Raw genomic sequence first — 16,216 nt, forward strand, 5'->3', positions numbered from 1 at the left:
TGTTATTTAGCATCTTACAGCCTTTCATAAGACTCTTTCCCCAAATGTGACTTTGCTTATACCACTATCTAAAAATATATTTATGTCTAAAACAAAACTAATCATTTTCCAATCTTCTGCTAATCCCGCCTTATCCTACTTTTTTTTTCTAATTTTAAGTTGTGTTGCAAAATTATTGCCGCTATAGGTCTACAAGTACCACGATTGCGCGCAAATTGAAATATATGTTAAAGCAATTTTTTAATAAAAGAAGAAAGAATAACTCAAACTCAATAATAAACTCAATAATTTCCCATCACAGATTTCAGTATTACGCAGGAGTTTGCTGTTAGATTTCCAATCACATCTGACTTGAATGAAGATCTCTTGTTGTTGCCCTCAAATCTGAAAACACAGAAATCGTAAAATCCACTGGACTGTTTGCTGCTGCGCGAGTGTGTTAACCATCGTAATCGATTGTCTATCTCTTCATTAGTCGGTTGGATTATACATTTTCCACTTCATTAAACGCAGTGTGGGCTTGATCTTCAATGAGTTAAGAGACGCTCTTCCTTATGTGCGTATTTAAGTGATTTTGACAGCGTGGTGTGCGGAGAGCAGGTGTGTGCGCTGTTCAACCACTCATTCAATTGTTTCCTTCAATTTTTAGCGTCATATTTGGCCCCAAGGAGTTGGCAATCTGATTACTGAGTCGATTGGCGATCGAGACACATTTAGATCAGCTATGCTTATGAGAATCCATTTGGAAATGTAATCAGCTACACCGTCTAGTTACTGGATTATCAATGATACATTTGGCTTATGACTAATTTCTTTTATGCTTTGCTTTCTATGTCGTTTTTGTTTGTTTGTTTGTCTTTTGTTTAAACTTTAAACACGTACAACCTAACTTTTCAGTAGACTCTTTGAATCAAACGCGTAGTCCACGTGACGTGAGTTTACGTCTTTTATTAGGCTTCACAAATCTTATGTAAATATTGGTCATTTTGCACACTTTTAACTACAAATGCCAAAGCACGAGATACGCCCGCCAGTCGTCGTGCGTGGCGAGCCGCAGCTCAGTGGGGGTCTATTGTTACAACCGGCCACTGACAGACGGGGTCTCGCGAGTCGCACGTGCCCCCGCATTGATCCCAATTGTGCGCGCGATTGCGCACAGCTGTGCTCGTGACTGAACCTTTTCGACTATCCGGTGAAGTTTCCTTGTTTTTAAGAGCAGTATTTCCGGGGGGAAAGATATAATCACGCGATTAATTGACAAGAAGCGCTTGAAAACAGGCACTTATCAAACGATTTATTAGACACAAGCTAACAGATGGCTGAATATGGGAGCAACTGGGGGGTGGGGGCATCTGTTGCTTGGATGCTGAGGCGTCACTCGCGAGTAGATGTCTTGTGCTTGAAACAGTATTTATCTACCTCTCTAATCACTCCTGGTCAGTGCACTGGCCATAAAGGTATGTGGACAGGAAGATAAGCCTTGTCCTTTGTGTATGTGGCTAATATGATGTGCCCAAAGCTCCCCTGGTGGATGCACTTCTACACCCCCAAATACATACACTCTCCTTCTGTCCCAGGAGTGTGAGTATGGCCACGCCACACCTGCAGCCTGCATGGGGAATTGGAGCCTAGCAGTCTCCGACAATCCCCATCGGTTTCCCAAATGACTGACTGACTAACGGAAAGGGAATTGCCCTGCTCCCATTTAAGCAATAACATAGAAAGCCAACCTTCCGGAAGAGGTCATGATGAACACAGATGATCTGAACCAACTTTTGATGAGTTTGCATGATTTGAACTTGGGATAGTTCTACATTTATCTTTGCAACAAGTAAAGTTAAAGTAGACAAGTAAAGTTACACAGTCTACTGAACTGACGTACTGTGTTTCAAAGAGATGCATGTTAATAATGAAGATTTTGTGAACATAAATCAGATTTTAATGTATGCTTTGATTTGATTGATTGGCCAAAAAGAAATGCATTGTCAGCTTTGGCATGAGCTGTCCAAGACAAGTTTATGTTCACGACTAAAAGAGTACCAGCCCCACTTTAGCTTTTTAAGTGCTGTTGTTGGTATTAATGGGGGCAACCCCATTCCGTACAAAAAACCACTGCCACAAGTGAGTTGTCTCGCGCTCTAGTCCCCTGGGACTCCGAGTGGAATGGGAGGGATTGGTGCACTGTGCTGACAGATGGGTCCTTGTTCCGTCTTTTTCTTCATCTCTATCTCCCGCTCCCTCTTTTGCTAAAACACAGACACACTCACACACACCAAGACTGCACGAATACAATAGGAATTAAAGCTCCACATGCTCCCTGGCTCGCTCCTGAAAGCTGAGCCCCCTTGTACGCATAAAAGATGCAGCAAGCTTGGATTTGTGAGAGGAGCTGGCATGCTAGTTGGGGTGATGTGGCACAGGGCGGTTAGGCTAGAGAGAGATGCAACTTCACTGTTCAGAGTTTAGTGTCCTGAGCCCATTTGTACTATGTATGATGCAGTTTTCTCTCTACGACTGGCAGCATCTGATTTCAAGTTATTTTATGTTGCGTGTTAAGACGTCTTAGTCTTCCTTCCATTTGCTGTTCATTGTGGCTGAATACAATTACAAAGCAGACTTCTCTGAATTTTTTATTGTAGACTTGGAAAGATCTTTAAATGAAGTGTTTCTCCCAAATTAAATTGTGCAAACTAAATGTAAAGAGCTCAGAGCTCAGTTGTAAGTTTTCACACTTTTGCAACTGCGGCCCATTTACATGAACGTCCTACTGCTGACATTCAGCATGGCAGACTGAATAAAGGTGTGTGTGCAGCCATGCTCCACAGAAAAGTGTACGGTTTATTTATCCTGTTGTGTCTGAACATAATTCCATGTTCAACTTGATACCTTTTTTTTCTGGAAAATCCCTTGTTATATCCATATGGTGCCAATAAATTAGAGTCTCCTGGATCACAAAGGGCATTTAGATAAGATCAGGCAGCATTTCATCTCCAAAATATGAGTAGATTGTTTGCAGCTTATTCCTCTTCCTTTGGGCTAATGGATTTGGAAAACATTCCAATCGAGCAGAAATGTGCCTACAGAATGGGAATCGGGCCTGAGGGCAATTCTCACTAAGTGGGGAGAGAGCCATTAAACAAAGGTGCCTGTGGTTTCATATTCAGGATACTTTACAACCTCCGTCCCAGGACATCAACAGTGTTTTTCGTTGTGCTGTTAGAGGGGGCCGAAGGGAGGGAGGGGGGGGTCCATCTGCCATGCTGCCGGTCCTCTGGGAGATGGGCATATCCCAGGGGTGTTTTGGAGAGAGAGGGTCTGAAAGGATTACACCCAACCACTAATCAACGGCAGTAATCTGTGGGCCCCCAATACAAAATCCCCTTTCGATCCAAACAACAATTTAGGATAGACGATAAAATCTGAGTATACAGACATTCAACTGACATTGAACAACCTGATAAACGTGATGACAAATTCAGGTGATTTTTTAATTGGGAGAATCAACTGCGAAGGTGTGATTGGCAAAGAGCCATAGTGTCTCTGTGATCAGGTGCAAGTGTCCCACAAGTGGCCTAGTCTGAAATCCCAGTGTGACCATTATGCAAATACAGCAACTAGACGAGCCTACAACATAAATTTGTCTAACGGATAAAAGCACTTTTCTAATCAGATCTGGATGCAAAAGGTTTTTCTTTTTCTTATAATACATTTGGTTAAAAAAAGAGAAAAATCAGTTAATAAATCAAAATAATATATATGCATTAGCCATGATATTATGTAATTATTTATACTTCTTCTTCTTCTTTTTTAGATAAAAAAAGGTTTGTATGTCCATTAGAGTGAACTTCTAACAGCCTATTTTATGATGTTATAAGGTGAGCCCTGCAGATCGCTTCTCCTTGAACCTTATCCAAATACTCTGTCACAGCAGGAACCTACAAGGTGCAGCTGCTGAGCTGCTGTCCTGGCAGGTCTCTCCTTCCAGTGAAGAAATAGCAGGGAATCAAGTTGCCACTAGTTTCATTGTTCCCTGTCAGTATGGTTTTGATGTCTTGGGCCTGGGTGGGGTCTGGATTTGGTAGTGGTGGGTTTAAATCTCCACAGGACTATAGAAGATGCTGCCTAATGATGGTGCCAGTCCTCCGGGGCATAGGGAACTGGAGCATCCTGGCCTGCATCTCCACTACCTCCTGCAGAATACCCACTGGCTAGGCAGCCTCTAAGCTCCCTCTATCCCCATAGCTTCATTGTTCAGTGGGCCCGGCACTGTCAATATTAAGCCTGGCTAATGTGATCTAGAGGCAGCTGGAGCAGCCCCGATTATTACCATGACACAGGCGACCGAGGGGTGTAATATCATTAAAAATAAATCAGGTGGTGTGGAGATTTGCTGTAGCAGGCGGGGGACTTTGAATGACATTAGGTAGAAGTGCCATAATTTCATTAGTCAATTGGGGCAGCTCAGAGGATCTGTTGAAACATTTCCTTTAAGTTGAAGTAATTGAATCTGCTTTCACAACAATCAACACAAAGTGGAAAATAAAGGAACCGCTGATGGTAGTTTTTTTTTTTTATTTAGAAAATTAATTTCATAAGTATACACACCTGCAAAACACAAAAGGACAATATTTCAATTTGCTAATTACAGCATATATGGTTGATAATCTATTTCAAAGCAGATGTATAGGGTATTCTCAGAGTTATTAGCCTCTTGCGGTGGATTATTGTTGGAAATGATGAGGAAAACGTGAAGCCCTGGTAATCTTCTTAAACTATTTGACGCTGAGCTGTCTGCTCGGCAGACTCATCAGCAATCAGCTGGCAAGTGAATGGTCTGCATCCTGAAAGCATTAATAGGATTAACGCTGAAAAATAAACTAATGAATATAAAAAAAAATGTGAATTTAAAAAAATCTGAATATTTCCCTTGTTTATATTTTCTCTTGTTTCGTTTTATTTTGATAATGGGCTGATAATTTTGTTCCTTCGTACCCTAGTTTTGCATGTTCGATCGGCTATTATAAAGCACCAGAAGTGCCGTTGGGCGCACAGCAAGGGTCTTATGTCGCTATTGTTTAGACGCACTGGACACATAAATGATGATTTCAAGGCCTATTGAGCGTGCGATGGATTGTCCCCAAATGTGACTGACTAGCGGAGAGCAAAAACTGTTGGATGAGCGCAAAGAGCGAAACCAGAAGTTGTAAAACATTTCGACACTGACAGCTGAAAGTTCGATAATTTATTATAAAAACTTCACTCATAAAGGTCCATTAAAACGCGTGAGCGGATGTATTGTATTCATTCATCATCATTTAAGGGCAAATGTTTAATGGGGTCGAGTACGTATGGTGCTGTGGTGCAATTGTGACATCTAGTGAAATATTTTGAGAGCGCCTCACGGCTGATGGGTTTGTTCAGTGATTCCCAATGTATGGATTGCGCTCTACTGGTGGGCCGTGAAGGTACTGCAGGGCAGCCGCAGGAGGTCGTTTACATCGGGTTTACTTATTTGTTTCTCAACTGAAATTCTTAATTCTCTCAAGATTGAAATTTAAATTTGAATAGATAGTAGTGTATTACGATAAAAGGCCACATCTTTTACATTTTTATGCAACTTTATTCCGTGGGAAAAACTTATAATGTGCACTTAAATGTGGTGAATCAAATAATAATCATTTGGTTTAATTGTATAAGTAAAATTTTGGGGGGTTGGTTCCAAAAATCAAATCCTAAAATCTTTTTCAAATCAGCTTCCGTAATTTTTTTAAAATGACAATGAAATAGTTTCATTTTAAGAAGAAACTGAACTAATGAAACCACAGATCTCGTTTTGATCCTAAACACACTCATATCTTGTTATTTAGGGGGGGGGAACTTAATCTGAAAACAAAGCTGTTGACTGAAAATAAGCCTCAACCAGTAAATCATCAGCAGATGATTAATTGATGAAAACACAGAAAACACAAAGGAAATAAATTAAAACATTTCTGCTTGTGTGATGATCAGAGCTGTGATTAAAGGGTTGTCTTGACTACTGAACATTGTCACATTTCAAACTGGACCATGGTGGTCTGAGGTTTGATGATGGCTTGCTATAACACTTTACTATAGAGGCTTACACATACAGTAGTGCATGTAATATTATAGGAGTTACAACCACAACATCAGAATGTAAAAATAAAGCTACTTCTAGCTGATTCTTTGTCACAAGGGGAAGCAAGTTGTATGTTGCATGTTTGATTTAGGAGTGCTTTTAGATATTCTTTAATGTTATTTTATAGGCAGAGTCTGCACTAGAAAACTGTTTTTGGACACGAGACAAGGTATTTACACTTAAAAATAGATACAACTAAGTGAATATTATTGTGAATTAACCCCAAATGTATATTAAAATGAAAAGATAGAATAAATTTAGCAACCTCGAGTGATCCGTAGCATAAAATTAGAATGAATGTTACAATCTTGGGCAGCACAGCGGTACAATGATACAGCCAGAAGGTGACCTGCCAGCTGGGGCCTTTCTTTGTAAAGTTTACATCTTCTCGCTGTACCTGCGTGAATTTCCTGCAGGAACTCCAGAATCCAAAGACAATGCTGTGGCTGTGAATGTGTGTGTCTTCCTGTGCTGGACCCGTGATACACTGGTGATCTGTCTGGTGTACAGCCTGTCTGGGAGATACTTCAGTACCCCTACAGCCCAATCAATGACTATTCATAGTACCTTATGCACTTGTCAGAATTCACTGAACTATGCATATTCTAGACTCTTGGTTCAGGAAATGTAAGCTTTTTAATGCTTTGCATCTGTTTCTAGGCATTTATAGCACAAACTAGCACCCAATCCTCTCTCTCTTCTCTCCCTCTCACACACACACACTCTTCTGACCCAAATAAATGAAGTCAGAGGAGGATGGTGATTTCTATATTTGGCCCTTCTTTATTTTACACCCTCACTTTCATCTCCACTCCTCCTACGCTTTGCTTCACTAATTCACCTCTGCCTCATCCACCTGCCAGTCCCTGAGCATCATCAGCATCATAAATCTGATCTCCTCCCCCCTCTCCTCAACAGGATACACCCAACTTACTTCATAGCTTGAAATTTTTTCTCTCAGCGCCATACTGGCTGCTAGTGCAGAGATCTGACACTCAGTGTAACTCTACCAGGACATCAGGAATGTCTCCAAAAAGAGAACCCTCCATTAAGAAGTCTCCCTCATCAGTGACCCAACCCAGACTCGGTCCTCCGTATCCCTGCATGCCTTCAGCTCCTGCAACTCCAAAACCGGAGCAAAAGCCTAGGATGCTCCGTCCCTCTGATTCACCTTTTGATCCCAGTACTTTGGAGGTGAGTGGGTCGTCTGCAGTACATATTTTTGTAACAGAGCTTATGTGGGGCATTCATAAAGTATGACTAAAGTATGAGTCGCATCTAGCCAGTCTAGTTTTACACCCAGTATGTCATTAATGCCTCTTAGAAAACAGATTAAAGCTCAGTGAAAGATACATAATAGTGGTCTCTTATGAAATTTATTCCAAATAATATCTCTAATTATTTGCAAAGTAGCTTCTTTTAATTGTGCAGCTAATTAAAAAGACCAAGAGAGAATCTAAGTTAATCAAAGAAATGGGACAGTAACAGCAGCACTGGTTGTCAGTCAGTGAGTGGCCCCCTTAGAGACAGTTTCCTGTCACAGCATGTGCTATTTCTGTCATCAGAAGGATAATTCAAATTCGTTGCCTGTATCTCAAAACCCACACAAGAGTGATTTCTACAAAAAGAAAGTTAAGACCATTGAAATTCAAAGTGAGCAAACTCTTATTTTTTTTCTAGATAAAGTAATGAGATTAAAACAAAAGAATAGACCTTCTCATACTTCTCTGATGTTTTGCAGTTATTGTATCCAAAGATCTTTAAACATTTACTTCATAGCTTACCCTCAAAAGTTAAATAAGGCAATAAGTTCTTCTGTCAAAAGATCATGAGATCATTTAGAAAGTGACATTATTTTACTTTGCATTAATTTCATTGTTCACAATTATCTGCATCCACTATTCTGGCACAGTGGCATACACTCACTGAGCACTTTATTGATTTATTATTTGCTAATGTGTAATCAGCAAGCACATGGCAGCAACTAAAGGCATTTAGGCTTATAGACATCGTCAGCACAACCTGCTGAATTCAGTTCAGGCTGCTGGTGGTGGTGGTATAATGGTGTGGGGGATATTTTCTTGGCAATCTGGATCCCACAGCCTACCTGAGTATTACAGATGATCATGCCTTTATTTAGGGTATCCATCTTCTGATGGCTGATTCCAACAGAATAACACACTATATCACAAAGCTCAGAACATCTCAGACAGTGATGACATGACATGGCAGTGAGTTTACTGCACTCAAATGGCCTCCACTGTCACCAGATATCATTCTAACAGAGTACCTTTGGTAAGTAGCAAAATGGAAAATTTGCATCATGGATGTGAAGCTGATAAATTTCCAGCAAATGCCTGCTGACGTGTCAAAATGAGGAATGTTTCCAGCACATTTCTGAATTTATGTCACAAAGAATTAAGGCTGCTCTGAAGAAAAAGGAGGGTCTAACCCAGGACTTGTAAGATGTATCAAATAAAGCGGCCAGTGAGTGTATACCAGCTGCAGTGTGTGTTTAACACTACACTTTAACTGTCAGCTGTAAAATACCCAGCCACCAGTTGTGTCCTTCTGGCATTACAAGATTAATGTTAAAAAGGTTTGCATGTGTTAAACAAATATAAACCAGTATTGCAGCAGGATGTTTGAATACTTTTGAATGTCATTGCTTTATGGGGATTTTAGTCCTTTCAGGGGCGCGCTGATATAAAAACCTCAGTGGATATAGGAATTTAGTTAACCTCGACCACTTGTTAAAAACATTTGAATCAAAATCATGTGGGCTTGTAATGTTAAAAGGTTAAAAGCAGGAATAGGCAATCATTCTTAATTTAAAAAATGTATTTATATGTGCAGTAATATAGCTTAGCTTGGTTTGTGCCCCAGCTTTTGCTGCCATCCTCATATGCTTTAAGTGTTGCCACTGCATGCACTGTTTTATAGAGTGAGACTGCCCCATTTAGCTGGTGAGGATATGTGGGCCATGTTAAGTTACCCACTTCACAGACATGACAAGAAGCCTGGCCGCCATCTAGGAAATAAAAAAAGGTCTTTGGCCTATAAAGTGATATGACATCAGTCCATGATCTTACTATACTCAAAAAATCCATCTTTCCTGGATGGCCAGACACCCACAACACTAATGCAGGTCCCTTAGCTCAATCACGCAAGTGTTTTTTGTTATATAACATCCTTAAAATAATTTCTTTTAAAAGGGGTCTAGTGGCTCATTGATTAATGATCGACTTAAATAATTAACTCCTTTAAGTTTAATCTCAGTCAAAAATTCATTTCCAATTCTATGCTCATGCAAGATGTTGATCCTGTAAAAATTTGCAGAGTAGATAGCTGAAACAAGGTTTGTCCAACTTCACAGTGCATGCGGGACAGAGGGCTTGCCACAAAATATGGCTTGAAGAAAATGTGGCTTAAACACAGCCTGCAAACCCAGCAGCAGACATCATTACATCATTACATCATCACAATAGCATCATTCTTCCTAATCTGAAAATCAAATTTAAAAAAAAATCTATATTTTAATTAATGGACATTTGTGAATAACGTTACCATAACCATAAAGGAAAGGACAGGCCGACCATCATAATCCACTTTTAGCCTAAAATCAGGTTTAAGGCCTAAGCCGTTTATTCCATTTACTTGTCACCTTAATCATAAAACGAAGGCTCCATATCCATGTATTGTAAATCACATACCATACCTTCAGCTTTGTTTCTATATATGGAGCGCGGCAGCTGCCGAGACGTCAGTTCCTGCGTCCTGTGCGTGATGACGTACGCCTGCTTGGTTTTTCTCACCCCACCTTCCACTCGACCCGTCACATTCTTTGGTTTGCCGTCGTCTCGGACACACCTTAGCCGACACAGCCATGGTGGGTTTTTTCCCCTCATTCACATCTTAGCATTACCGCAGTTGTTATGCAGTTAGATATTATTTTCAGTCTTTTAACAAAATGGCCGAACTTTGCAGAGATGTTAAGATGAACTTGAATATCCGAATTGGACCGCTGGGCGCAAGCGGAAGTGCAACTTTAGATAAGCTAGCACTAGCTTGAATGGCGGATAAAGTTAACAATTATACGACTTGTCGACTAATGTAATGACTGGGTTTAGGTTAAGCATTAGTGAATGTGGTAACGGTGGGAAATGTTATCTGCAAGTTCAGGCAATCTAAATAACTGTAAAGTATTTCACAGATCCTTTGATGTAAACGCGAGCGAGCTTTGCACAGCTTTAAGGAACCATTTTCATGTAGCCTAATTTCTTTTTAAACAGTCTGACTTCTCAGAAGATCAAATCCTCGGTGAGTCTTGCTTTTGTGTTGTGGCATGTCCATCGTATTTCTCCTGTTTGGTGTTCTTTCACTCGTGCTTTTTCCAGATGACACTTTGCCCTGTACCTCCACTATCATCCTGCTCTAAGTCCTCCGTCCGCCACAGCAGCAGTAGCAGTCGTGGCCTTAGACCTAAGTTTTCCTTCTGTTTCTCCTTTTTTATATTTTCGTACTGTTTCATCACTTTTTTTCCACTTGCAACTGCTTGTCCTTTTCCAGATTGAATTTAACCTGGATCAGATTCATGGTAAGTCATTGTAAAGGGGACGCCTTACACTAAACTGATGGCCATCTCGGAGTGTTTTAGGGTGTGATCTGCATGTCGGTTGTGGAGCCAAGTCTGTCGTAAATGTGTACGATAGCCGCTTTGCACTGGTGTTTGGTACGTCAAAGTCAGCCATAGTTGCACATAATGTTGTACTACTCACCGGCCTTGATGTGTGTTGCAGTTTTATTTTGGTTTATTTTATTTTGAAAGAAGTTTTGAAAAGCCAATCATGGCCAGAGTCCATATTTGCTCTCACAAGTCTTGTTCTGTTAGAGCGCAGGCTTTCCCGCTTTTGTCAGTGTACCATAAACTTTGCCTGCTATCTTCCAAATAGCTCATCTCCACTCTGCCCATTTTTGGTGCTGGATAAAGTGGTGGATGGGTTTTGTCCTAGGGCTGGTTTGTTTAATCATAGCTGACATAATAGGCCAGAGCTACTCTCACTCTCCTCCTCCTTCTCTCCACTCCTCTAATAACCAAATATGGTGCTGGGAAAAGTGCTCGCAGGCGAGAAAGGAAGAGAGACATTCCTCAGAACAGGGGGAAAAAAAACTACACAACAGTGCCTACGCCTTTTTTTTTGTTTGTTTGTTTTGGGGGGGGGGGGGGGGAACTTTTTTTTTTTCTATAACATTAGAAACTGCCTGCTGTTGTGTAATCATGCTCCGTGTCTCCCTGATTGCTGGAGCTTAGGCAAGCATTTATTTCACTGTTTGACACTAGAATGGCTGATTTTTAGATCATTGACAGTTGATAAAGCTGACTCCACTTGAGCAGCAACAAAGATGCTCAATACTTTTTAATGTAAAGGCTTAAGAAGGTTTAGATGCCTCAGAGGTTTATTAACTGTTCATTAGTAGTATACAATATTAATATGTGGAGTTGCCAAACAGTGATGGTGTTAAATGAAGCTCCTCCGATCATTGGCAAGAAAATGCTACCTCCAAGACTATTGTGCTAGATGGCCTTTTGTGTCTGATCAAAGCTAAAAGGGTGTCCAAAAGTTATTAGAGGTTGTTAGAGGTGATACTAGATCAGCATGAAGCTTAACTGAAACTGTTATTCGATTAACATTTTTGCAGCGGTTGGCTGAATTGAGTTTTTGTTGCATTTGTTTTCTAGTAAAATTACTAAGCACGTCACTGCCTGTTAGAGAGATTTGCCTGCTTTTGATGCCTTGTATTAATACAGGTTTGAGTCTTTTTAACCTTTGTTTAAGAATGAACACAACTTGTGAAATAGTTTAGGTGGGAAATGCACAAACCCTTAACATGCAGGCATTAACTGCAGTAAATCGACTGTAACTGTAGTAAAGAGTTTTTGAGGAAGTGATGGTTGCAGTATCATCAGATGGTGTGCAGATGGTGTTTTGTTTTTTTGTTGTTTTTTTTTTTTGTTTTTTAACTTTGCACCACACTTTACCAAAGATTCATTTGTGTAAAGTGTAAGTTTTCGCAATATGATCAGTTATCTTAGCGAGACTGGCTAACATTTTCATGTGTTGAGTGTCATACAAAAGCTGGGCAGGTTTGTCAGTTCGGTGCTTTGCATCCTGTCTGTTTTGCCAGATAACTTGTAAGTTTATAATTTAGTCTTAATCAGGATCTTTCTTTAGTCTGCTTGTTCTCTTGTTCTTTTCAAATCCGTTGCTTTTCTGCTTTCATTTCCAGTTCATTTCCTATCTCTTTATCATTTCTGCTCATACTCATGAACATCTCGTCTTAAATAATTCATGTTCATACTTTAATTTATCACGTGTCTGTGTGTCCTGCAGAGTTTAAGGAGGCATTCCTGCTGTTCGACAGGACAGGAGATGGGAAGATCAGCTACAGCCAGTGTGGAGATGTCATGCGGGCCCTGGGGCAAAATCCGGTTAACGCCGAGGTGCTCAAAGTCCTGGGCAACCCCAAGTCTGAGGGTGAGGGAACAAGATTGAACGTACTGGGTGTTACATACAGCAGTGACAAAAGGGAATCTTCTCTGACACAGGCCTGCCTTATTTATTTTTACTTTTTTGCAGAGATGAACACCAAAATGCTCGACTTCGAGCAGTTCCTGCCCATGTTCCAGGCCATTGCTAAGAATAAAGATCAGGGGACGATGGAGGATTTCGTGGAGGGACTCCGTGTCTTTGACAAGGAGGGCAACGGCACAGTAATGGGAGCAGAACTACGTCATGTCCTCACCACGTTAGGCAAGCTATATTGTTATCATTTCTTAATAGCTATTCAAATGGAAATGTAGGACTCTGTTGGGATCACACTACTTACATTGATTTCAAGTTCCAGAAGCGTATTGTTCCTGAAATTGGTATACAAATTGATATCCAGGGAATTGCAAATGTATTTTTATCTTTCCAACATTTTAATTTGTAAGTTTTAAATTACTTCTGTTATGTTCCATTTATCAGGTGAGAAAATGACAGAGGAGGAAGTAGAGACGCTCTTGGCAGGACACGAAGATGCAAATGGGTGCATCAATTACGAAGGTGAGAGCTGATGATATAAAAGGTCAAGATGGGATGCTGGCTACAATTAAGCTAATGCAACAGGATGTCATCATCTCAACTCATCTCAAAATTCATGCATGGCATTGTGTGTAGGCTATGCTGACTTCAGTTATTGTGCATTTTCTGAAAAGTCAATTGAATGTAGCTTAAAGTTATGTATGTGTGAGTTTGGCGTCCATTTCACTGAGCCTTTTGAAAGGGGTAAAAGTAAAGTGTCACATAGACATAAATGTGCTATTAAACATATCAAGTGTTCATATGGATCTGAAGGAATGCAAACGTTCCTGTGCTTCAGCGTAAACGTAACCCTGCAAAATTCCTTCCTGTGACCCTTCAGGGGGCTCCGTATCATTCATGTTGGCGTCTTCTAATGCCTGTTCTTACCTCTTCTGTTTAATGGACTTCTGTAAGAGGCTCTGTTTAAATGTCAGCGTCTGACAGTGTGTTAATGTTCTTCTTCCACAGCGTTTGTTCGTCACATCATGTCAGGCTGAGGGCCGGTACGGGCATTGTATACCATTGGATAGCACCTCCAGGCTTTCCTGCTTTTAGTTTCCAGATAATCCAGCTGCATTAGGCCATCCTAACGCTAGTCAGCTTTAGTTGCGCTGTTTGTATTGGTAAATTGGGACAGTGCGCTGTTGCTAAGTAGATTTGACCCATAGATGTATGTGGGAAAGCCTGGTGGTCTTCCTCGTTTCTACTTGAGGCTCTGACCCATGTGTAGCCTCCTGCTCTTCTGTCCCTCTCTCTCCTGCAGCCCTCTGTCTTGGCCCCTGGCCTGCAGCATGGCCCTCTGCATGTGTCTATGACTCCCCCCTATATTTATGGGGATATGGTGGACACACAGGGAAGAGACTGGTCTCATTCAGGAAAAGCCCGGTGGCCATGAAGCGAAGGCATTCGAACTGACTGGTGTGGTGGTGTGGTTATGTTGCAGCTCTTCTAATCTCGTTTGCATGTCACTGGTGCTATTAAACAGGCCTTTACTATACTGGTGTCAGAGGTACTGGTCTTTTCACAGATGCAACACACATATAAGATGTACCTTTTCAGATAGTCATGTTTTACATTTTTAGATGGTATAGTCACCAGCTTTGGGAGAGTGGACCAGTCCCTTTTTCTACTAACAAGAGAATCGCAATGAGTCGCTCCTGTGCTGACTGTTTCTTTCCTCTGTATTACTGGAAACTGAATTTGTAGCTGGCCGTCTCTCAACTGGACTGTAGCTCCCTTGACCTTCTTCGCTTTTCTCTTCTTCTCAGCTAGAGGAAAGCATACAACGAGGATGGCTTCTCTAACCAGCTCTTTTTGGATCTTAGATTGCCAGTTGCTTTGGCTCAATAGGAGGTTGAGGTGATTTCACCTCTTTCTCTCATCCCTGCCTCTTCAACCCTTCTTTTGCTCTGGGCGAGCAGAATGTGGAGAGATCTGCCTCCAAATGCAGCATCTCCCACCCAGGCTCAGCAAAGCCGGATGAGGAGGGGACATTACCTCCACATGCTGTAGTTGGAGGGGGTCTCTATAAAAACTGATACCATGAAACTCACACTTCTTTTATTTCTCCTTTACAGAACTGGTCAGAATGGTTATGAGCGGGTGAAGACGAAGAGCAACCCACTTTTTTTCTCTTTTTTTTTTTTTTTTTTCATGTACCCCCTTTTTCCATTTAGCTTCTTTCCATGAGTTATTACTCCATCTTTAATTTAAGAAGTGCCTTTACATTCCTCACAAAAGATCCAGGTTTTGCTTCCAGGCCTTTTCACCTGTGTGACCAACTTTTATTCATTTTGGTTTATATTACCTGCAGCAGCATTTCATCATGTAAGAAAACATAAATCATTATGCAATAACTTCGGATTATTATAATTTTTTTAGATAAGACCTTTAAAATACATATACTGTCACCAACCTGCTGTGTCATTGCTAAGACTTGCTACGGCTGAATAAAAGTGTTTCTGACTGTACGGTAAACCAGTGTATTTAAAGCCATACTAAGGCAGAAAAAAAGTTTTCTGTGTTTAGAATTCAAACAGATTTTGTTGCTGCATTTAAATAAATGTTTTCTGAGAACCCATGTGGTTGTTTTGTTTGATTTAGTATGATACAGTGAAAGATATTTTGCTGTATTGATCTTCTTTATTTGTGGGGGGGTTTCTGCTGACACAAGAGGGCAGTATTACTGCTGATATCTGTCTTGCTTGAGCCTTCAGTGCAGAAAGCTGCTCTATTCTGCTCCCTTATTCACATGGGGGCACCACAGCGTATAGCTGCACACATTCAATTTTGATTTTTACACCAGATGCCATTCCTGGTGCAATCCCCAAGGGATTTTTGTATCCCAGAATCGAACCAATGATCTTTCACTTCTTAAGCAAATGTGTAAACAACTACACTTGCATTGGTTGACTGTCAGAATTTACGGTTTATACCAAAGACATGCCTTCAAAAGCCCTTTTTGCTGACTTGAGCCAAATTAGAATTATTGTACAGGAGTTTGTTTCCGGTGACACTAGTTTCTAATGTAGGATCTCATCTGTTTGCAGCAGCTGTTTAGAAACATTAAAAGTTTTGTTTTTTATATTTCTTCTGGCCATGCTGTAAATTTTCAGAGAAATGAGGAAATGACAAAGCACAGACATGAGCAGTAGAGGGCTGTTTGGTGGCTTCCTGACCTTTTCTTCACTTTCCTCACAAGCAGCCACAACTATTTCCCCTCATTAGACACTACAGCTATTGGAGTGTGGAGCTCGTGTGTGGGGGGTAAGGTTCAGGAGGGTGTCATAGTCCAGTGCTGAATAGGTTGTCCACTAATTACTCGGTGTGTGTGTATGTGTGTGGTCGATGGAAGTCAAGGCTATTGATTATTTTAATCCTCCTATTTGTGAGTCTGTGATCCTCGTGGCTCTGCATTCGACAGGGGAATCACTAA

The 16,216-nt window shown here is 40.8% G+C and overlaps 1 protein-coding gene across 2 annotated transcripts; it reads left to right on the forward strand.

Annotated features, from left to right (window-relative positions):
* The first annotated feature begins 9,932 nt into the window (after positions 1-9,932).
* Positions 9,933-15,361, forward strand: zgc:153867 (myosin light polypeptide 6). 2 transcript variants are annotated; one of them, XM_004558749.3, is made up of 7 exons: positions 9,933-10,046; positions 10,450-10,477; positions 12,550-12,693; positions 12,796-12,969; positions 13,186-13,263; positions 13,750-13,784; positions 14,859-15,361. In XM_004558749.3, the coding sequence occupies exons 1-6, from the start codon at positions 10,044-10,046 to the stop codon at positions 13,776-13,778; spliced, it is 456 nt and encodes a 151-aa protein (XP_004558806.1). In that variant the 5' UTR covers positions 9,933-10,043; the 3' UTR covers positions 13,779-13,784; positions 14,859-15,361. The 2 variants fall into 2 exon arrangements, with proteins under 2 accessions (XP_004558806.1, XP_012776663.1); XM_012921209.2 differs by lacking the exon at positions 13,750-13,784.
* Positions 15,362-16,216: the final 855 nt, after the last annotated feature.

The sequence above is a fragment of the Maylandia zebra genome, linkage group LG20, assembly GCF_041146795.1.
Source record: "Maylandia zebra isolate NMK-2024a linkage group LG20, Mzebra_GT3a, whole genome shotgun sequence".
Lineage (NCBI taxonomy): Eukaryota > Metazoa > Chordata > Actinopteri > Cichliformes > Cichlidae > Maylandia > Maylandia zebra.

Excerpts from the sequence above, each read along its gene's own strand:
- zgc:153867 (XM_004558749.3), top strand. Across the intron at positions 12,970-13,185 it reads TCATGTCCTCACCACGTTAG|GTGAGAAAATGACAGAGGAG; the intron begins GCAAGCTATATT and ends TCCATTTATCAG. Across the intron at positions 13,264-13,749 it reads TGGGTGCATCAATTACGAAG|CGTTTGTTCGTCACATCATG; the intron begins GTGAGAGCTGAT and ends CTTCTTCCACAG.